This window comes from Biomphalaria glabrata, chromosome 1, assembly GCF_947242115.1.
Source record: "Biomphalaria glabrata chromosome 1, xgBioGlab47.1, whole genome shotgun sequence".
Classification (NCBI taxonomy): Eukaryota; Metazoa; Mollusca; class Gastropoda; family Planorbidae; genus Biomphalaria; species Biomphalaria glabrata.
The window spans coordinates 30,909,625-30,931,889 of NC_074711.1; the positions used below are offsets into that span (position 1 = coordinate 30,909,625).

A 22,265-nucleotide genomic window follows, 5' to 3' on the forward strand; every position below is an offset into this window, starting at 1 on the left:
TATATGGAAGCAGGTATGAAAGTAAAGAGGAGCTGTCGGCGAGATAAACGGAACTGGATTGAACAGAAGGGTCAAGAGGCACAAGCAGCTGCAAGCAGAAATCACACAAAAACTCTCCATCGTATTGTCCAAGATCTCACTGGAACAAAGAGTGGACAAGGAGCACCGATAACAGACAAGCAAGGCAAAACTTTGCTAACGAAGAAGAACAGGATGCAAGATGGGTAAAGCACTTTAAAGAGACCCTTAACCAACAGTCGCCAGACCTGACTTACACATTCAAGGACCCCTCTCCGGACAATGATCTCAAGGTCAAGACAAACCCAATAACTGTAGAGGAGGTTACCATGACTATTGCAGTGCTAAATAACAACAAAGCACCAGGGCTAGACATAGTGTCAGCAGAAATGCTAAAACATGGGGACTGTGCATTGTTAACAGAATGACTGATGTCCTAAATCTCTGTTGGCGAACTTCTAAAGTCTCTGAGGACTGGCAAAAATGAGTGATTGTAAAGCTTCCAAAAAAAGGGCAACTTGGCAGACTGCAACAACTGGAGGGGCATTACTCTCCTCTCTGTCCCGGGCAAAGTTTTCAGCACTGTTTTGTTGAGACGGCTTCAACAATCTGTAGATGAGAGGCTCAGAGAAGAACAAGCCGGCTTCCGAAGAGGCAGATCATGTGCAGAGAAGATCTTCGTTCAACGAAATATCATAGAACAAAGTCTTGAGTACCAACAACGGCTAACGATCATTTTTGTAGACTTTAAGAAAGCGTTTTATAGTGTCCACCGAGAATCACTATGGAAAAAAGGTAGAGAATACGGCATCCCAGAAAAATTCGTCCATATCCTACACCTATACAGTCAATCTAGTTGCTGCATTAAAACAGAAGAAGGCATCGAGACAGGTGTGATACACGGGTGCATCTTATCTCCCTTTTCCTCCTAGCCATCGAATGCATAATGAGGAGAGCAATGAACCAGACTACCTTTGGTATTTCATGGCGTGAACAAAACCGAATGACGGACTTGGACTTTGCCGATGACGTTGCACTACTCGGGGCTACAAATAAAGGCATACAAAAAATGACGAAGAGCCTAGATAGAGAGGCACCCAAAATTGGCCTCTGCATAAACTTCGATAAGACTAAAATTTTGCGAGTGGGATATAAGGCAAAGGGTTCCCCCGTCAGACTTGGCGAGTCAAAGCTTGAAGAGTTGGACAAGTTCACTTACCTTGGCAGCATCATAACAAATGATAGGGATGCCTACCATGATGTAGCGTGTCGAATAGGAAAGACAGGGAGCATTTTCCAAAGTATGAAGCCTATTTGGACAAGCCAAGCCATTGGACTCGAGTCAAAAATACATCTTCTCAACACAATCCAACTGCAACATATGCAAGTGAGACATGGAAGTCATCTGTCAAAATTGAGAAAAGACTAAATGTGGCTCAACCAAAGTGGCTGAGATGAATTTTGGGATCGGGTCACAAACAAGGAAATCCTATGCCGAACTTAGTGAGGTTTTGACAGAACGTCGCATGAGGTTTGCGGGGCATGTTCTACGACAAAATGAACTACGAATACCAAGAGTCGCGATGACATTGAGGCCGATACGAGGAAAGCGCAAACAGGGACGTCCTCGTAAAACTTGGCGCCACACCTTCATGGATGACCTCAGAACAGTGGACAGAACAGATAGGAGGAGGCTTCAGAAATTGCTTCAGACATTGCCAATGACAGATCTTTATGGAGACAGCTTGCCGCCAAATGCGCTGAACGGCGCGGGAGGACCTAAGTCTAAGTCTAGGCATATGAATATTTGTGCAAATTAAGTTACAACTTGATCTGAGAATCAGACGTGAGTTGTCTTAAGCTTTGTAAGAAGGGGTTGGGGGAGTGTTTTAGATTCGACACTATTTGTTGCTTTGAAAACTCAGACATAGGACTGAGAATGGGGGCGGGTTGGGCGTAGGGCTAGCTACCCTACCCTGTAGAAAAACCACTAGCTACAGAAACACCAAACAGCAAATCAACAGAGAAGTCATGGACCTCTAAATGACTTAGACACAGTCTGATCATGAACTCAATAACTTGCTCATTGATTTGAAGACGGACTTGATCCATTATCATCGATGTAGTATTAAATCACTGACTAAAAATATTCACTGACTCAAACAACTATTCTGGCATAATAATCTATTAATTCTTTGGTTCAGGAAATTATTCAACGATTTAATATTTTTTAAAAATATCATTCACTGACTTAAATTGCTGAATTCCTTAACAGCTCAATAAATATTTCAAAGATCAATGAATTACTTCCTCTGATTCTGGGTCACTGAGCTCACATGATTACTCGCCAAGACATTGTTGTTATTGGCTCAAAGCTAAATAACGATTGATGTTCTTAATGTGGCTACACAGACCCACGTATACCTTACAAGTTTTGTCATATTTATTTAAGTTTTATTTTCGCTGCTACGTTTTTCTCAAATGATAGTTTTTAATTGGGACACAAAAGTATATTATAAATCCCATGGTAAGAGTTTCCTTAGGAAGCTATTTGATGCCATGTGCTCGTCTCTAGGCAAGTAAAGACTTCCTGTCGTCCTGTTTGATGTTTGGAGTTTGGACTAGGGTGTAAAGTATCTTCAACTGGAACATCCGAAACATGTAAAACATTTTACAAACAGCCTCCTTGGAAAAGGTGCTTCTGTTACATTATTCACCTCTGAGCTAGCAAAAAAAAAAAAAAAATTGCCATTGGCATAGCCTATTGTCAATCCGCATTTGTGATTGGGACCTTTGACGTAGGCCTACTATTTAAGAGGGTCGTGGTGTGATAGTACAGCTGTCGAACAAAAATTATAAGATAAGATAAGATCATTTTATTGACCCAATCTAATGGAAATTCAGTTTGACTACAATTGACAACATCTACTGTACAATAACAGTATAGATGAAAAATTCGAACAACATTCACACACGAAACATACACATTCACAACCAGCGCTTTATGAATTTGACTTCTATGTACTTCTCGATGACGACAGCTGATCTTGTAACCCTCTGACCGAAAGTGGGATAAAGGAGTTTTTAAATCTTTGTTTTAGTCCTAATGGAAAGGAGACGACCACTTCATTCAGATCTTATGTAACAGTGGTTTAATGTGTGCAGGTTGTCCTTAAGAATCGAGAGTGTTTTTGAAAGGCATCTTTCATGAAAAAGCTCTTCAAGAGATGGTAGCTGTACTCGAGTGATATGCGATGCTTTTTTAATTAGTCTATTTAGTCTAAGTCTTTGTGCCAGTGAAGTATTACCATACCAGCAGGTGATGGCAAAGTTAATTAGACTGCTGATGGTTGCTGTATAAAAAAAAAGTTTAATAATTGTTTTGTCGATGTTAAATCATACATTTTCTTAGATTTCTGAGATAGAAGAGTCGCTGGTGAATTTTGTGTGTAGAGGTTTTGACAGTGTTCACTCCATGTCAGTGTGTTGTTGATGGTTGTTCCTAGATATTTATATTCTTGTACTTGTTCTATGGTTTGATTGTTTATTTGAATTTCCGCATTATGGCCTTTATGTTTTCTAAAGTCAATAATTATTTCTTTATTTTTCTGAACATTTAAAATTAGAAAGTTATCTATACACCATTGGTAAAAGTTGTTAATTGTTGAATTGTACAGATTTTCGTCACCTGCAGTAAGGTCAATGATTGCTGTGTCGTCAGCAAATTTTATGATAGGAGTGTCAGCTGATAGGCTCTGAATGTCATCTGTGTATATGGTATACAATACTGGTGACAGGTCGCACCCCTGCGGCGCTCCAGTGCTAAACTCTCTCGTGCCTGACACATGCCCGTTCACTTTTACATATTGTGGGCGTTTGATAAGAAAGTTTAGAATCCAAGCTTGTATGTTTTTGTATGCTAACATTCAATTCAGATAGTTTTTGTATCATGCGATGTGGTTGGATGGTGTTGAAAAAAAAATGGAGATGAAAAATCTGCGAATAATACTCTGGCTTAGTGTCTTTGGGTATCAAGATGATGGTATAGACAATTCAGCATGAATAGTATTGCATCTTCTGTAACGTACTTCTTGACGGTTTGTAAGCGAACTGGTGCGGGTCAAGACGTGTTTCGACTTCTTTCAGTAGATGTTTTAAAATCAATTTCTCCAGGCACTTCATTGGAATTGATGTAAGTGCTACGGGACGTAGGTCGTTGTTGGAAGCAATGATCTTCTTTTTGAATACTGGAATTATTTCTGATGTCTTCCAAATGGAAGGTATTTTGTGCATTTGTCAGGACTTGTTGAATATAGCACAAAAGATATAAGCCAGTTGTTCCACACATAGCTTTACTACAAGTTTGCCACTTAATTTGTCGGGTCCCGAGGTTTTGGCTGTGTTTACTTGTTTAAATATTTTAGCCACTTCTTGTTTATTAAACAGTTCTTGAGACTGGTTTTTATTACTGTTTTCAAATGATGCCAATAAATCATGGTGGTCTTTTTCGAAGTTGTGGCAGTCAAATCGGTTGTAGAAATCATTTAATTCATTGACAAATTTGTTATTGTCAACGACGCACATTGGTTCGCGCTTTGGTGCGTAGCCAGTAATTTGTTTCAAGCCACTCCAACAAGCTTTAGAGTTATTTTACTTGAAAGAGCTTTCAATTTTTTCCTTGAATCTCTCTTTTCCTTCAAATAATTTATTTTTAAGGGCTTTTTTTTTTTTTTTTGCTGAGATGAATTCAGAAGAACTGCTCTTGAACATTCTTTTTTTTTTTTATAGAATCGCTTCTTTGGTCATCCAGGGTCTATTATTACTGAATGTTTTAATTTTCTTTTTGGGTACAATCATTTTTTCAAAGAACTGGATGCAAGAATTAACGGTTGTTGTAAGTTCATCTATGTCAGGGCAGTTGTTTACAAACATGTCCCAATCTGTTTGCTCCAGACAACATCGTAGCTGTAAAACAGCGTCGTCAGACCATGACTGGTGGACTGTACTACGGGTTTTGTAGTTTTTAAAACCAGTTTGTACGCGAGTGTAAGATAGATCATTGTGTGGTCCGACTCTCCGAGGGGGAATAACGATCGAGATGTTTAGGCCATTATATTGCCCTTGACTGATTAATGATGCACCAAATGTCTCTAGCTTAATTCTCATGACTAGATGAGTAGATCATTATCTGACTGGCCAGCGCACTCCAATTATGCAAATCTATAAAATTGTTATAAATTCTTAAAAAAAGATCTATCAACAATAAAAGTAAACTATAAGTAGATGTTTGTATATTTAAATTTTTCTTATTGTTATAGAGATGATTTTTTTAAATGAAAATATTAAATTATGAAAGCATTCATTACACTTTGTTCTGTGTTGCTGCTAAAAGAATTATTTAACATTTTAAACAAATTTTAGCATAAGCTCTATTAATGTATCACACATATATTACTATGTATATTCTAATCCTGAAATCCATACCTTAACAGTTTAAATATTTGTTCTGAGTTTGGAAATAAGCAAGACTAACTTCACAAATGATCCGAGACATGCCAAGAAAATAGGCAGAATTCATTTATAGCATATTATATAAATACTCTAAATTGGCAACAAATAAATTAACCCATATCCTGCTTTATAAAACACAGATAATCATTGATGAACCGGAAATAGATGCTATATTTTTTTAGCTTATAAAATTCTAAAAATAAACATACTCTGACTCTACAAAACATGGTCAGTCATGGTTAGATTATTCTACCTTAATTTATTTATCGTATTCATTAAATCTAGATTTAGATCTACTAGGTTCTAGGCTAGACAGATAGATTAAATTTCTGAGATCTACATCTAGAGTAGCGTTGTAATAGATCTAGAAATCTATGTAAATAGACTAAGATGATAGTAATAGTACACTAAACTGTAAACTCTACTGTGAGTACTGACTACTGTAACTACTGTAAGTGTAACTAACTGTACAGCCTCAGACTTTTCGTTTGACTAGTCACTAGACTGACTCTACTGAGCTACTCTAGAGTAGAGTTAGACTACAGTTAGAGATACTAGGCCGTCACTATGACTAGGTCACGAGTCTACTCTAGAGTAGTCTAGAGTCTTAGACTTAGCCTAGGGGCCTAGGCCTAGGCGCCCTAAGACTTAGAGTGACTTAGACTGACTTATTAGACGTCTTAGTCTTACTAAACTTACTTTACTTCTTTAATCTTACTCTTACTTCGTTAGTTCTTACTTAGTCTCTAGCTAGAGTCAGCTAGAGTTTAAACTTTTAGTTTAAGAATTAAGACTTCTAGTTCTAGACTCTAGTGAGTAGTGTCTACTAATTGTTATTTAACAAATCTGAAATCATCTATTAAAATCATTCACTAACACTACATTCTACAGAACACTAGGTGACTAGTAATAGTAGTAACAAAGTTTTTATGTATAATTATTGTCTTTATCTAAGATAAGTAGTAATAGTAATACTAGAACTACGCCAACTAGTAGATCTAAAAGTTCTATGCTAGCCAATGATGGTATCCAAATGTGTAAGTCACTATATGACTAAGTGACTGCAAGTGGCATAGTATACTGTATAGTTAGGACTAGGCCTTAGCCTTAGTGACTTAGACTAGAAGTAGAAATTAGATTCAATACATTTAAAATAGTCATCACAGAGTGTCGAGAGACAGATCAGAGTCTACTTAAGTAGACTGAGTCTGAGTGAATATTATATTAGAGATTAGACTTAGTGACAACTTAAGTCTTGGACTAAACTCTAGATCTATCTAGATTTATTATAGATATAGATCTACATAATATAATTAAAATAGATCTTATCTTATAGATTACAGATGTTACTTCAAAAAAGAAGATTACGTTTAGATCTAGTGAAAATTAGGGTTACCAGACACAAGTACACCCAAAGGAGGACAAAGCCTTGAAAATTAAAAAAGCAGGACACACACACAAAACCAAGACAAAGTAGACATTGTATTAAATGAAACATTTCAGCAAATTTAACGCTGTAGAACTTGACTATATATTTAATATCGTGATTCTCAGACACAGCATCTTTTCAAGACAAAGTAGACATTGTATTAAATGAAACATTTCAGCAAATTTAACGCTGTAGAACTTGACTATATATTTAATATCGTGATTCTCAGACACAGCATCTTTTCCCAGTTGTACATCATTATCGCAAATATATTTGTGGAACTCCATGCACATTGTGGTAGTGTTTGCAGTTTTGATGCGGAGACCATGGCAGTCTGTGAAGCCTTAAAGGTCATTGACTCTCAACTCGGCGAGGGACATTTGAGGGCAACACAGATTGTTGTGGTCACTGACTCAAAATCTGTACTACAGATTTTGCAAAACCCTGGACCATGGCCCCCCAATATCGACACTGTCATCATGACCTCACACAACATAAAGCAGTGCTATGGAACCCCTGTAATAATGCAGTGGGTACCAAGTCACATAGGTGTGACTGGCAACACTATTGCTGACTCCTTGGCCCAGGGAGGGTAAATTCCACCAACTGAACAACTGAAGTTTTCATCATGCCCTGGTTATAATTTAAAAAACAGAAATGGAAAAATGGTTTGATTGCTGGAACAAGTCCCAAAAAGCCTGTGGAGTCTGGGAACGCATGAGGCGCCCTGACCGCACTTCCCCGTGGAGGCTGTCTAGGCCTGAGCAAGCTATATAGCACAGTGCAGGACAGGCAACTGTCCTGTTGGCTCATATTTCTCATGGCTATGGCCAAATTTCGATTCACTGTGCCCCCGCTGCGGGGAAGAAGAGGAAACCGTGCCTCATATTCTGTTTGACTGCCTTGACAGGACTGGGAAACCAACAATTCTCAACCTGTCTGTTGACATATAAGCACTAATCAAGACAGCAGGGTTTCTGTCCAGGGCTTTTGCAAGAGAGGATTTTTAAAGCCTCTCAAGCCCTCAATCAAATGGAGTTTGATGATGATGATGCTTATTTTTTTCAGATTGTATATGTTGAAAAAAAAAGCTTCTCACTGGAGGGTGTATTTCCCTCTTTTGCCCAATGTATGTTGATTAGCAAAAACGCCTTTCAACTTCATTATTATACCTTGAAATGTAAAATAAACACTTGACTAGCAGATCTTGTCATATTTTGAGTAACAGGTTTCTTTCGAATATTCTTTAAAAAAAAAATCGATTGGTATTGGTAATTTTAAATTATTTTGTTTCATATCTCAAACAAGGGTAAAAAATTATACTTGACTGAAGTTGGCGTATAGGCTGAATTAGTATCCTTTATAGGTCACCGCTCTAAATTGAAACAAACAATATATAACCATATAATCTTCTCTAGTCATAAGTACCTAACTAGCAGAGTGGTTAGCACATTCGCCAGAGGAGGCGTAAGCCACAAGCTCGAATTCAGGTCGTCCCCACCCCCCCAATGTTTGTGTGTTAATAATGCTTTTAAAAGCCAACTACGGTGAAACCCACCCAGATATCCCTTTCTTCCCCCCCCCCCTCCTCCACCTCTTTCCAGCTGGTCCAGATAAGTGATAAGATCATAGCATATTGAGAAAGCTAAAAGCATGAAATAGCGCTAAACAAAATCAATTGGTTAAAATATTAATCGTGCTGATTTTTCTTTGTTGGTCTGAATCTATTACAAATTGAATTACAGTACTGATTCAAACTAATTGATACAATTACACTTCGTGTAAGCTTTGCTTTTAAAAAAAAATGGTTTCTGAATAAATATCATACAATTAATATCAAATCTTATTTTCTTGCTTCTAGTCTAGTGACTGTGTTGTTACTGTTACCATTGAACTTGGACATCAAGCAAATTTTCTCAGTAAACCATCTCCTGAAGGGTTTACACATGATTGGACCGTCTTTGTTCGTGGTCAAGATGGAAGTAGATTGGATGCATTTGTTGAAAAGGTTGTTTTTAGACTTCACAAAACCTTTAAATGTCCTCTGCGAAGTAAGCTTTTTTGTTTCTTTATTCTTTTTTAGACTATGCAGTGTTGCTTTACTTTTATTTTATCCTTTCTATTTGATACATATATAATTTCTTTTTTTTTAATTGCACAGCTATTTCAGAACCTCCATACAAAGTTTCTGAATCAGGCTATGCTGGATTTTTATTGCCTATTGAGATACACTTCAAGAATAAGCAGAGTCCTAGAAAAATTGTTTTTTCTTATGATTTGTTTCTGAATGCCAAAGACAGCCCTCCGATTAATAATGTTAGAATCGAAAAGCTGAAATTTCAAAATCCAACTCCAGAATTTAAAGCTAAGCTTTTTAAAGCTGGTGGAGTGAGTATTGTTTTTTTTTTTTATGTTTTACTCTTTTAGTTGTCAAAGGAAGTGAAGAAAAATTCATAAGAAACTTTCTATGTTTAAAAATTTACTATCTCTGTAATTTAATTAAAAGTGTATTTTGCAAGTAAAATTTTACTAAATTTCTTTAAATAGTGTTACGAATATACTTAATAACTATAATATTAAGAAAAATTGAATTATTAAAGATTTGTAATGAAAAGGGGATTACCAATGTACTACTATGCCAAATTAAAATCAGAGCCATCAATATTTTATACACAAAGCTGTAAATTTTTGTTTATAAATACTAAGAAGTTGTTCTATTACATCGCTAACAAATATCACAAGAGTCACTGCTTTATGCTCTTGAAAGAAAATCTTAACTGTGGTAGATTACTTTTTGTTGTAAAGATACATTAAATAAGTTTTCAACAAAATGTCTTAATTATGTTTTCCTACTTTTGTTCCTAAAAACCTGTTTTCAAAACATTTATTTGCTTCCAATTATTCTATTTTTAAGTCATGCAGTATTTCTACCATTAAGTAGTAAAAGTAAGGACCAAGATGCCTGTGTGTACTCACTGAATGAACTCTTTATGTTGTGTCTGTTCTATTTTATGTGTATTTCTGTTGTGTTGTCTTTAGTTGAGAAAAGAGTCCTTGTAATCATAAAAAATTTCCTTAAGGATCAATAAAGCAGTCTTAGTCTTAAAGCACCCCCTTCAGATCTAGTGATCTATAAGGCAGATGATGTTAAGATCACCTATTTCAATGGTCAATTGTTAACAAAGGTGTTAACGAACAACCGCCTTTACTTTCCCCAACTAATCTCAGAGTTGGGTGATCTCAGGGGCATCCTAAAAATCCTAAAGTTTAAAATCACAATCTTCACTGAGATTCAAGCCAAGCACTTTACCATTCAGCCACCTTGCACCATCTTAAAACAAGTAAAACAATGCATTTTAACTTTGGTCAAGTTTTGAATTTTGATTAAAAATTAGTTTTTATATTAAGTTTTATCTTTTTTTGTTGGGAATATCTTTAGAAGCTATGAACTGGCATGTCTATCCATTTACATGCTTCTACTCATGTGAGCTACTCAGCAAAAGAAAAGTACAGATACTGTAGTTTTGATTGTGATTTTAAACACATTGGTGCCATACTTTTGGTATTGCTCCTCACACAACAGAGGTCAGATGTCCCCATCAAAAACCTATAATTCGGGATATTACTCCTTCAAAATGTGCTACGCCTCTGGTGACTATATCCTCCAGTCTGCTTAAAATAATGCACCTCAACGCCCAGTCATGCAGTAACAAAGCTCTTGAGCTTGCAGACACCATCACTGATGATAGCTACGACATCGTTTTCCTTAGTGAGACATGGTTTAAAGAAGTTGGTGATGAGCCAAGAACCACTGAGCTAACGCCACCAGGCTTTATTTTAAAGAGTCTACCTCGAAAAACAGGCAGCGGAGGTGGCTTAGCAATACTGTACAGAGACAGTCTAGCCAAGTATGTAACAATAAGACCTGAAAGCTCAACGTACACGACCTTTGAGATGTGCGAGTTTCGCCTTTCCCACCACAGTAGAACACTGACTTTTATTTTCCTGTACCGCCCACCACCAAGCAAGAGAAATAAATTGACAACAAAAGTTTTCATCGAAGAATTTCAAGACCTCCTTGACAGTCACATATCAACAAAAGATCTATTTGTCATAGGCGATGTGAACTTGCATTTTGACAGTGAAAATGAGACATACGCGATGTCGCTGAAAAATGCGCTAAAGGATCGCAACTTAGACCAACTGATAAATGTTCCGACACACGTCAAAGGCCATACTCTTGACTGGATTGTTACAAATGCAAGTGAGCTTGTAGCCAAACTCAATGTCTCAGACCGCGGCTTGTCAGATCATTTTCTCGTAAACTTTGAAATGCGCCTATCAAAAGCAAAAAGGCCAAAGAAAAACATGACTTCCCGTAAACTTAAAGCCATAGATATTGCCTCCTTCAAAATGGACGTGACCTCTTTGCTGTTGCAACAGAGCAACACAGACGTTCTCAGCAATTACAATTCTTGCTTGAAAAAGTTGCTGGACAGCCATGCACCTCTTGTCACTCGTACAGTCTCAGTTAGGCCATCTGCACCCTGGTTGACGGAAGACATAAAGACTGCCAAACTTATTCGCCGACGTGCTGAACGTACATTTCAAAAGACAGGTCTGACGATACATCGACAAATATACATACGAGAAAAAAACAAGGTTAACCGTATGATTAGAGATGCAAAAGCTAGTCATATTCGACAAAAAATCGAAAATTCTGATTCTTCAAAGGAGCTATTCAGGATCACCGCTGAAATGTTAGGGGGAGCAAATAACGAACGTTTGCCGTCATCTATCCCATTATCTGAACTTCCTGATTCCTTCAATAGATTCTTCATTGGGAAGATTGAGCAGATTAGAAATGACATGCCATCCCTCTCATCACAGCTTGACCACTCTCCAATTTTTCAAAATACTCCTTTTTGCGAGTTTCAGCGTGTATCTGAAGATTATGTCAAAAGTACTATTTTGAAGATGCCAAATAAGTCATGTGACCTTGATCCCATTCCAACCTCCTTGCTCCTTGAATGTTTAGATGAGCTTGTACCTACAATTACCAACATTGTGAACTCTTCACTGACTTCAGGCATTGTACCACAGCAATTTAAGCATGCACTTGTCAGGCCATTATTAAAGAAATCCAGTCTCGACCCGGAATGTCTAAAAAACTATCGCCCGGTTTCAAATCTTCCCTTCCTGTCAAAGCTTCTGGAGCGCATCGTGTTAGTGCAAATTCTTTCTCATCTTGAACAGTACTGTCTCTTGGAAGAATTTCAATCTGCATATAGGAAGTGCCGTAGCACAGAGACAGCAGTGGTCAGGGTACTAAACGACTTACTTCACAATTCCGACAAAGGCCACATATCAATTCTTTCTATGCTGGACTTGTCCGCAGCCTTTGATACGCTAGACCATGAAATTATGATGGCCAGATTCTCTGCAACTTTTGGTTTAGCAGGAGTCGTCCTAAAGTGGCTTGGATCCTACCTGACGGAACGCACCCAAAGTGTCGTTGTTAGCGGGACGGAATCAACAAGCTTACTTTTGAAGTACGGAGTACCCCAAGGATCAGTTCTAGGCCCAGTACTGTTCACTATGTACACATATCCACTCAGCGGTGTCATACGGCCAACCGGCATCTTATACCATTTCTTTGCCGATGACTCACAGTTATACGATTCATCAGTACCCTCAGAGGTGTCGCATCTGGCAGAGAAAATCAGTAGTACCGTTGCAAGGGTGAGCGATTGGATGGTTGAAAATAAACTCAAGATGAACGAAGACAAGACAGAAATAATTAAGATTGGCACTAGGAACAATGTCTCAAAAGTTGAAAGCACAGATTCTCTCTTTATCACGAACTGCCATGTTCCTTTTGTCCATGTAGTGCGGAATCTTGGAGTTTTCTTCGACTCAACACTATCTTTCGACCCACACATAAATCAGCTCTGCAAAGGTCTTTATCTGCAGCTGCGCAGATTAGGCCAGATCCGACCATATTTAACAACGGAGTCAACAAAAACGCTAGCTGTGGCATTCATACTCTCCCGCCTTGACTACTGCAACGCCGTGCTAGCAGGTATACCTGATGACAAAATAGCCAAGCTGCAACGTATACAGAACAACGCCGCTCGAATAGTCCTTAAAAAAACTAGACAAGATTCTGCTACTACGCTCTTGCGCACGCTCCATTGGCTTCCCGTGAAAGCGAGAATCGATTACAAGGTCGCCACACTTTGTCATCAGTGTATATATAACAATGAGATGCCCTTGTACCTTAGCGAACTGATTACTCCATATGTCCCCCAGAGAACCCTGCGCTCAATGGACTCAACGCTTTTAGTAGTGCCACGTTTCTCCCTCAAAAGCTACGGTCTGCGTGCTTTTTCAGTTCACGGACCAAAGGTTTGGAACTCACTCCCCATTGATCTCAGACAGACAACATGCTATACCACTTTTAAGAAGAACATTAAGACCTACTTGTTTAAAACTTTTTTAGATTAACTGTTATTTTAGCAGTTGTGTTTATGTTTGTAATGTTGTTACAGCGCCTTGAGCCTACATTTTGTTTGTTAACAGCGCTTTATAAATAAAATTATTATTATTATTATTATTATTATTACTTTAGCTATACAATATATAAACCATTTAACAGCTACACTATAAAGCAGGCTGCAAAAACTCTATTGATGGTTTTTAAAAATAACATGATGCATGTTTATTTACATGCCCTTTGAGTCATTATATGGTCCATGACATGGTGATTTATGTAATGGGAATAGGTCAACAAACAATACTTGTACCACTATAAACATATTTTTTAAGTTTTTTAAAGATTTGGGTTGTTTATATGTGTTTTTTTTTAAAATGAAATTGTATATTTGTTTCTAAATTAGATTGAACAAGGGGCTGATCCTATCACATATCCTCTTCCTGACCAAATGCCTTTTCTGATTAAAACAGAGCTTAAGAAGTCAATTAAAGCTCCCAAAGATAAAGTAAGTCATACCATATTGTATTGTTTACTACTCTGTGCTCTTAACATAAAAAATTTTTTTTGAATTGATAGTAAATACATGAGCATAGTCAGCGACTATAGTCAGTCATACCAGCGACTGGTAGAAATGTGTAACCCCTGTTAGCTATGATCATGGAATTTAGTGACTGTAGTTTGCTTTAGATTTGATATCGAAAAGGGAAGTTTTATTGTCAAAAAGATCTTTGTGTGTGTGTGAACTAAATAAATCTTTGGAGGTTTTTTTAAAACAAACTCAAAACCCCCTTAGCTACGCTCATAATATTTGGTGACTGTGGTTTGCATTAGAATAATATTAAAAAGGGGTGGTATTTAACATCAAAACTCTGTAGGGAATTTTAAACTCAAAAACCCTCTGGAGGAGGTTTTAAACTAAAGCCATCTGGAGGTGGTGTTCAAACTGAACACCACACCCCCCCCCCCCAATGGTTACACCCACAGAATTTTGAGACTAGTTTGCTTTAATTTTTATTGAAGAGGTGGTTTTTAGCTTTAAACTCCCTTGGAGGGGGTTTTAACTTAAAGCACTCTGGAGAGGGGTTTAAAACAAAAAAAACTCTTGGCTGCGCTCATTGAATCTGGTGACTTGTATGCTTTAGTCTTATATTGAAGAAAAAAATTAGGAGGGGGTTTTAAACTCAAAATCACCCTCATGAATTTGGTGTCTATTATTTTTTTTTATAGAAGAGGAGGGAGGTTTAACCTCAAAATACTTTTTAAACTCTAAACCCCCCTGGCTGCATTGGGGCAAATGATGGTGCAACATTAAAATCTCATCTAAAATAAACAAAATTAAAGCAAAAAAATCCTATTGGGGGGGGGGGGGGTAATCCCAGCTCCCTAAATAATTCATCATTTTTTAAATTATGTCATAAGTGTGTTAGAAATTAATTACAATTGATTTATTTAAACTCATTTTTGTTGAAATAACTGTTACTTTGATCTTCTTGTAAAATTTACTCTGTTACAGGAGAAAAAAAAGAAAAAGAAAAATCCCCCAAAGTCTGTTTCTCCAGATGTATCGCTTTCATCATTATCATCATCATCATCTTCACTGTCAGATAATGAGCCTAGTTTTTCTTTGCCGCACCCCCCTCAGAAAAAGGAAAAATGGATACATAAAGCAGGAGCATTGACCTATCCATCAACACACTCTAAATCTGAATCTTCCACTCACATAGATGTTGATAAGCATAAAATTTCTTCTAAAGAGAAATACAGCTCTGAAAGTGACTTCTCTCACAAGCCTCACAAACACAAGAGCAAAGATAAAGACCGTGACAAAGTGACTCATAAAAGCAAAGATATGTCTAAGAAAGTGAAAGATAGCTCTCACAAAGACAGAGAAGGTTCTCATTCTTCAACTAAAAGCTCTGGGGAGAAGAAAAGCTCCAGTAGCAGTTCATCTCACAAAGACAAAGAGAGGAGCTCTTCCAATAAAGAGAAAGAGAGTGCAACTACTGTGCATTCTGAAAAATCAGGCTCATCCAACAAGGAAAAAGAGAGGCAGAGTTCTACTCACAAATCAAAACATTCATCCCACAAAGATCTTTCATCATCATCACAGGAGAAAAAATTAAAAATGGATACAAATGAAGTAAAGGTATCCAAGGAAAAACATCCGAGTGAAGTTAAAAGCCATAAACGATTGCATGAAACACCACAAGATAGCAGCAGTGAGAAGAAAAAACTCAAAAGGAGTACATCAGTTACAAGTGTTGAAGAAAAGCATAAAACAAAAGTTGAACCTGTAAAAGAGAAGCACAGCAGCAAACATAAGGAGAGCAAAGAGCATGACTATCTTAAGATGAAAGGAGAGAAGGACCACAAATCATCTACTTCTAAGAAAAGTAAACATGAATCAAGTCAACATAGTGATAAACACAAACAAACTTCTTCAGAGACCAAACATAAAGAGAAGAAAGAGAAAAGCTCTCATACTAAACATCATGATTCCAAGTATAAACCGGACAAGCTTGACACCAACACTAAAGATAATCTAGCAATGAATGCAGATTTTCAGCCTAAGTTGTTAATATCCCCTTTAAAGGATAAGTCTAGTGATGAAGGCTGTCAGGGGCGTTCACCTTTAATGGTTACTGAGCAGACAAAATCGAAGAGGTCAAAAAGTACATCAAGTCACAGTAGCCAATCATCTGTACATGACTTAGATAAGTCAGACACAGAAGCCCAACAACAGGCTGACAAGGCTAAAAATATTATTTCTGGACTCGCTGATAGTGACAGTGATTCTGGCGAAGACTCTGTGAATCCACCTAAAACACCCCCCAAAGAGCAGAAAATATCACAACCTAAACTTCTACAGCCTGTTTCAGAAAGCAGTAAGCAATCAAATGCCAAATTAATAGAAAAAAAACGACTGGGTGAGTTGGACAACACTGTTCTAGAAAGTGTTAAAACAAGCAGCAAAGAAAATAAAATCAACAAATTAGATTCAGTTAGTAAAACTGATATTAAAAAAGTAAAGGAAAAAGTGACTGAAACAAAAATGTCTGACAAGCCTTTAGAAAAAACAAGCACTAAAGACTGTGATATACTTGCACCTAATGGCTTTCTACTTACAGAACTAATTTCAATTAATGAGAAAATTGAAAAAGCCCACACTGAATCCAACAAAGATTTATTATGCAGAGTTGTAGATATAATTGGAAACACAGATGACTTTGATTTGGATGAAAATAGTGTTTTCTTTGATATTTGTAGTGTCGATAAAAGTATTGTACTTCAGATCCAAGCAGCACTGAAAGAGTATTGACTATTGTACAAGACTGGTTGTATAAGTTTCATTTTTTATATATATATATATATGTTGGAAATTTAACTTCCTCCCCCGCAAAGAACAATCTACAATCTTCCAACTAAGAACAGGACACACACCACTATTAAATTACCACCTGAACAAAATAAACTCCACACAACTACCCCTTTGCAGACACTGCACCCACCCCTCTGAAACCGTAAACCATATCCTCTTTGAATGCCCCTCCCTAATCCACCTTAGGCAGACCCTACTTCCACTACAGCCCAACATAACCAACACCCTGTACGGCAGTGCTGAACAACTGAAGAAAACAGCACACTTTTTTTCCTTGGCACAGTCTGCAAAAGAGCTCACAGCTCAGCAGCAATAAAGCTGGCTAGAAGAAGAAGAAGAAGAAGAAATGTTGGAAATGTCAAGGATTTTTATTAAATCAGCATCTTTTTTTACTTTGAAAATTTAGGTTCAAACTTTAAGTAAAATAATACTGCATTGAATTAACTGACATGTCTATGCCTTAATTTTGATTTTATAGTATTTTTTATAGTTAACAACTGAAAATATATATTTTTTAACAATACAGTACTTTATATTGTAAATGCAAAGCATTTTCATTAAGCTGACTTTGATAAATGATTGCTTTAAACTTGCTTCCGATGTTATAGTAATTACCATAAGCTTAGGTTTTAAAATATGCTTGATGAATGTTAACTTTTTTTTTTATGAGGATCTCTATTATAGACTGAAAATCGAATTCCAAAATTGTGATGGAAGAGCTTTTTATTAGATATTGGAAGTAATGTAACATTGAATAGTAGAAATGATTTATTATTACTTTATCAAATATATGGTTATCAAATATATGAGCATAACTTCAGTATCATTATGGCATTTCTAAGTTTGTTTATTCAGCATTTTAAAAAGTGCAATCATTTTGTGTAAATATGTATTTATTATGTATTAAGTGATAACACTAATGTGTGCAACTGTCTGAGAATGTTATATGTGATAACTGCTGGTGACACATCTATCTTGAAATAAAGATTACTATTTATGTAAAACCCCCTTATTTTTTTTTTTTTGTTTAAAACAAAAATGTACTGGTAAGAATAAAAATCAATTTAAATACTTTATTAACACATTTTTATAAGGAAATCCAAACTAACTTAGCAAAGGCAACAGACCAATTTGCATGGATTAAGCTTGGAATGCCTACTTCTATATACATAATCATTCAATATAACCATGATCAGCAAACTTAAGTAATATTTTCACTCAAGAACTGATTTGATTGATATACTGGTCTTGTACAGTATTTATCATGTTACTTAAGCAGTCCTCCTTTCTGAAAATAAAAAAAAGGGGTTGTAATTTTAAAAAAATGTTTATAGAACTAGGCATTTTAAATCATGATTAACATTAGACAAAATATCACATTCTGAAATGAAAGATTGTTTTTTTTTTTTTACTTTTGTATTTTAAATAATACAGTGGATAGCTTTTATATAAACAACTTGAGTTCTTTAGTTTTAAAAAAAATTCAACTAATTAAGAAAGTTTCAGAAAAATTTATTCTGATTGAGGTTATTTAATAAACAATTAAAATATAAGTATTTTTTTCTGTGAACTAACAATAATAAATGGAGACTTCTTGCCCTTTAGAAGGCCATAAAGTAATAGTATTTTCAATTAGGATGTAATAGTTACCTCAATTATTTCTATTTCTTCATCTGTCAAAGGTTTTCTACGATATTTAAATGGTAGCTGAGCAGAATCAATTGCTTTTCTGTTAGATGTTAAACTATTGGTTGAATTAGATTTATTTTCTGAAAAGTAACAAAAAAAAGTTAAGCAAATTTTCTTTAAAACATGTTTAAAACATGAAACATTTAACTAATCAAATAAGTATTGCTACAATGGACAATTGAACCTTTTTTGACAGGGCATTTCTTAAAAGCCATTATAACAACAATGGTTAAGCTAAGTACCCGGTATTTTGAGCTAATTAGTACAAACTAGACTTGCTATCTTCATATGAACACCAATATTGCTAAGCAGAAGAAAAAATACTAAATAGAGAAACAAACCTGAGTAAATAAAGCAGAATTTCTTGACAAAAAAATAAGTTTGAAAACTATTTACTGCTTTGTTTACCATGTATGGTACCATACTTACAACTTGTATCATTAATGTTAAGCTTAGTAATCAATTCATGGTGCTCTAGTTCTATAAAACTGAAATATTGGACTAAAGCTCCTATGTTCTAATCCCAAAATGTTTTAATAAAGGGCAAGGGTTTTTAAAAAATGTTCATCCTTGTCGCATGGGTGTATGTAACTGGACTATGGTCCCTAAGCAAGAAAATTAAGCTATATTGAGTTAACCACATCTTATAATTTACTTAACCCACTAACAAGCTTTAATTAAGACACCAAAATAATGAAACTTAGTGTTGGTTTTTAACAAATACATTTATAATAATTAAAACTTATTTATTACCTGCTTTACTGACAGCTCCTTCAAAAGTATTTGACTGTGGTAGATTTGGTGTGCGAGCTGGAAATTTAATCAATGGGACATGAGGTTTGACGGTTTTCTGAAAATACATTTTTCAAGCTTTGTAATAAATTGCACACAGTGTAATCAAGATAAATCAAACTCAAATAAGTCGAAGTTCTGCTGAATTTAAATTATCTTCATGTTTTTTTTTTCTACTTTGTCTTTATTGAAAAAAAAAAGTTCATTTGAAATGGACTATCTTCATGTGTCAATCTAGTCATGCATGTTCTCTTAAACTCTGCTAAGTCGTTAGTTTTGATAAATGATGTGTTCTGGTATTTTACATGTGATACTGAGAATGCTAGGGGCGCAGTGGCTGAGTGTTTAAGCGCTTGGCTTCCGAACCTGTGGTTCTGGATTCAAATCTTGTTGAAGATTTGAATTTCTGTACTTTTAGGGCTCCCCTGAGTCCACCCAACTCTAATGGGAACTTGACTTAAGTCGGGGAATGTGAAGGTGGTTGGTTGTTGTGCTGGCCACAAGACACCCTGCTCTTTAACCAGTGGTCAAAGAAACAGATGACATTAACATCATCTGCCCTATAGATTGCAAGGTCTGAAAGGGGAACTTTTTACTGAGAATGCTATGCAAAATATTTATGTAGAATATTAGTTTTAATTTCATTACCCTAAGCGTTAAGTTATCTTCACCTTTTAATGGACTTATGCCATGTTGATTAAACATTCACTATTTTCTGTGCCAGAAGTTATTACTTCAACACACTGCTATCATATCAATCAATTTCTAGCAATGCATTTTATGTGTTCATTGCGTACTGTATTTTACACAATATTATATAGGTGTTGATCTTTGTAAAATACCAGACACTGGTTGTCACAATATATAAGAATTACTAATTAATTCTTATTTTAAGTTTATACAACTAGAAACATAGTCATTCCATAGAAATAACAACTCGGGTCCTAAACACAAATATTTATTAGTAAAATAGTATCTCTCCTTGTCAAGAACATAAATCCAGAATATGGATAATTATATACTATTCTCTTACATTATTCTCAATCTATTTCCACACAAAAAAAAAAAAAATGATGCCCTTCTCATAATATTGTATTTATACACTCAACTATATGAAAACAATATGACTTCAAAACACCACTGCTGGCAGACTCTTGCCTCATTTTGAAACATATTGATGACAGTCACTCTATGTGTACTCTCTTCTTAATGATAATTATTGAATTATTTCCCTTTGACCAATTCTAAACATTTCTCAAAGTTACAATGGTCTTAGTCTGGAGGGTGTGCCTAGTGTAGGACAAAGACTGACACCTCTCCCAAGTCTCCTCTTTGCACATACCATACAATATGCATTGTGTTGTAATAACTATTTTCTACATTCTAAATTGTATGGCATCATCAATTTCTTCAAGTACAAAGTCTTACAATTAAAACTGCCACTGTTGCAGGAAATTGACCACAAAAAAAAAGCCCAAGAAAGCTGTTGCGGAGAAATATGGTATTCTGGCAACACTGTTTCAAAAATATAGAAGAACTGTGAGCAAAGGTTTTAAGGCTTTACTAACAAGGGAAGCAACTTTGTAGGATATTATTTCCATTGATGAAGTGTATTTTGAAAACACTCCCTGTTCCCATCCCAAGTGTATTACACTGTCACTTCTTTGTATGACAGATTTCAATAGTGATTTTTATGTATATTAAAACAACACTTTTTTGATGCTGTCAACTTAATCAAATTCAATGAGCGATTAGTAATCTACTAGTCTAACTGCTAATAGCATTTTCATAAGACTGCTTGCTGTCCCAAATTTACAAAACTCTTCCTGTGACGAAAGTATTATTGTTGCACATGCAAGAGGTCCAATATCTAACATCTGGTTGATCAGAAGAGAAAAGATAAAGTAGACGTGTAATACAAAGATATGTACCAGTATTCAACAGGTTGTTACTTTTTACCATCTTTCTCTCCCTATTCAAAAGAGGAAATAAAAAACTGTTTTGGTGAAATGTAGTGAATAATACTGGAATGTAGATGTTACATTTAGTAATTACCACAAATGTTAGTTAACATTTATAAAAAATAAATTATATATATGCTTAAGTGTCTACATCACTATAACTATAATGTTTCTGTGACTGCATCATTGTCTGATTGTCATTGATAAAGGATAAACAGAAAGGTTCATTTGTAACAATTTTATTTTTCAGCTATTCATTGTCTGTAAATTAAATGTTTGTTTGTAAAAAAAGTTTTTCACGTTTCCGATGTTCCTTCTGAGTTGAAGGTAATCTACTTCTACTTCTAGAGTCTAGAGACAGTCATAAATATTACAATTTACTCATCTCAAAACTCAATTTATGATCTACAGGATTACCTAGACATATATAGATCTAGACTCTAGATCTCTAGACTAGTCTCAATAGTCTCAGTCTCTAACTTCAATTTAGACTCTAAGACTCAGTCTCATGAGTCTGTTACAGTCTGAGTCTCAGTCTGTACTCACTAAAACTGTTTTCACAGCCGCTGCAGCCATATTGCTTCTAAACAAAGGCAGACTATGCATTAAATGGAAGACTTTCACATAATCGTAATTAGTACTCCCTACTCTAAGATATTTTGATAAAGGTTTACTATAAAGATAAAATAACAGCAATAATGCTTCTGTTTATAGATCTACTTAGTCTACGATTCTTCTATGCCATTGAACAACATTCAATGACAATAGAAGAATAAATACCGGAAACTGGCAATGGGGGGAGGGGGAATAACTGCGCTATGGAAATAATATTCAACACTTCATCTACATCTAGACTGTCTAGATTATATCATTATATGATTATATGCTAGACTCTATAGATCTAGAATCTAGATTTACACAGATCTAGAATGATAGATCTAGATTTAGATTAGAAAATTTAGATCTAGATCTAGATTTAGAGTGTACATC

The 22,265-nt window shown here is 35.7% G+C and overlaps 2 protein-coding genes across 2 annotated transcripts; one reads left to right on the top strand and one right to left on the bottom strand.

Moving 5' to 3' along the window:
• The first annotated feature begins 5,701 nt into the window (after window positions 1-5,701).
• On the top strand, window positions 5,702-17,858 carry LOC106051572 (protein AF-9-like). The gene is made up of 5 exons (XM_056032225.1): window positions 5,702-5,757; window positions 8,820-9,009; window positions 9,120-9,346; window positions 13,858-13,959; window positions 14,968-17,858. The coding sequence occupies exons 1-5, from the start codon at window positions 5,755-5,757 to the stop codon at window positions 16,771-16,773; spliced, it is 2,328 nt and encodes a 775-aa protein (XP_055888200.1). The 5' UTR covers window positions 5,702-5,754; the 3' UTR covers window positions 16,774-17,858.
• A 34-nt stretch (window positions 17,859-17,892) lies between these two features.
• On the bottom strand, window positions 17,893-22,075 carry LOC106051574 (alpha-ketoglutarate dehydrogenase component 4-like). The gene is made up of 4 exons (XM_013206775.2): window positions 21,822-22,075; window positions 19,276-19,372; window positions 18,484-18,602; window positions 17,893-18,121 (listed from the first exon to the last, which is right to left on the bottom strand). Exons 1-4 carry the CDS (start codon window positions 21,879-21,881, stop codon window positions 18,101-18,103), a joined length of 297 nt encoding a protein of 98 aa, XP_013062229.1. The 5' UTR covers window positions 21,882-22,075; the 3' UTR covers window positions 17,893-18,100.
• Between the last annotated feature and the right edge of the window lie 190 nt (window positions 22,076-22,265).

Bases quoted from the DNA above. Each gene is read 5' to 3' on its own strand.
- LOC106051572 (XM_056032225.1), top strand. The intron at 9,347-13,857 runs GTGAGTATTGTT...TTTCTAAATTAG, and splicing joins AGCTTTTTAAAGCTGGTGGA to ATTGAACAAGGGGCTGATCC. The intron at 13,960-14,967 runs GTAAGTCATACC...ACTCTGTTACAG, and splicing joins TTAAAGCTCCCAAAGATAAA to GAGAAAAAAAAGAAAAAGAA.
- LOC106051574 (XM_013206775.2), bottom strand. From the start codon at position 21,881: ATGCATAGTCTGCCTTTGTTTAGAAGCAATATGGCTGCAGCGGCTGTG. The intron at 19,373-21,821 runs GTGAGTACAGAC...ATGTATTTTCAG, and splicing joins CGGCTGTGAAAACAGTTTTA to AAAACCGTCAAACCTCATGT. The intron at 18,603-19,275 runs GTAATAAATAAG...GTTACTTTTCAG, and splicing joins AGGAGCTGTCAGTAAAGCAG to AAAATAAATCTAATTCAACC.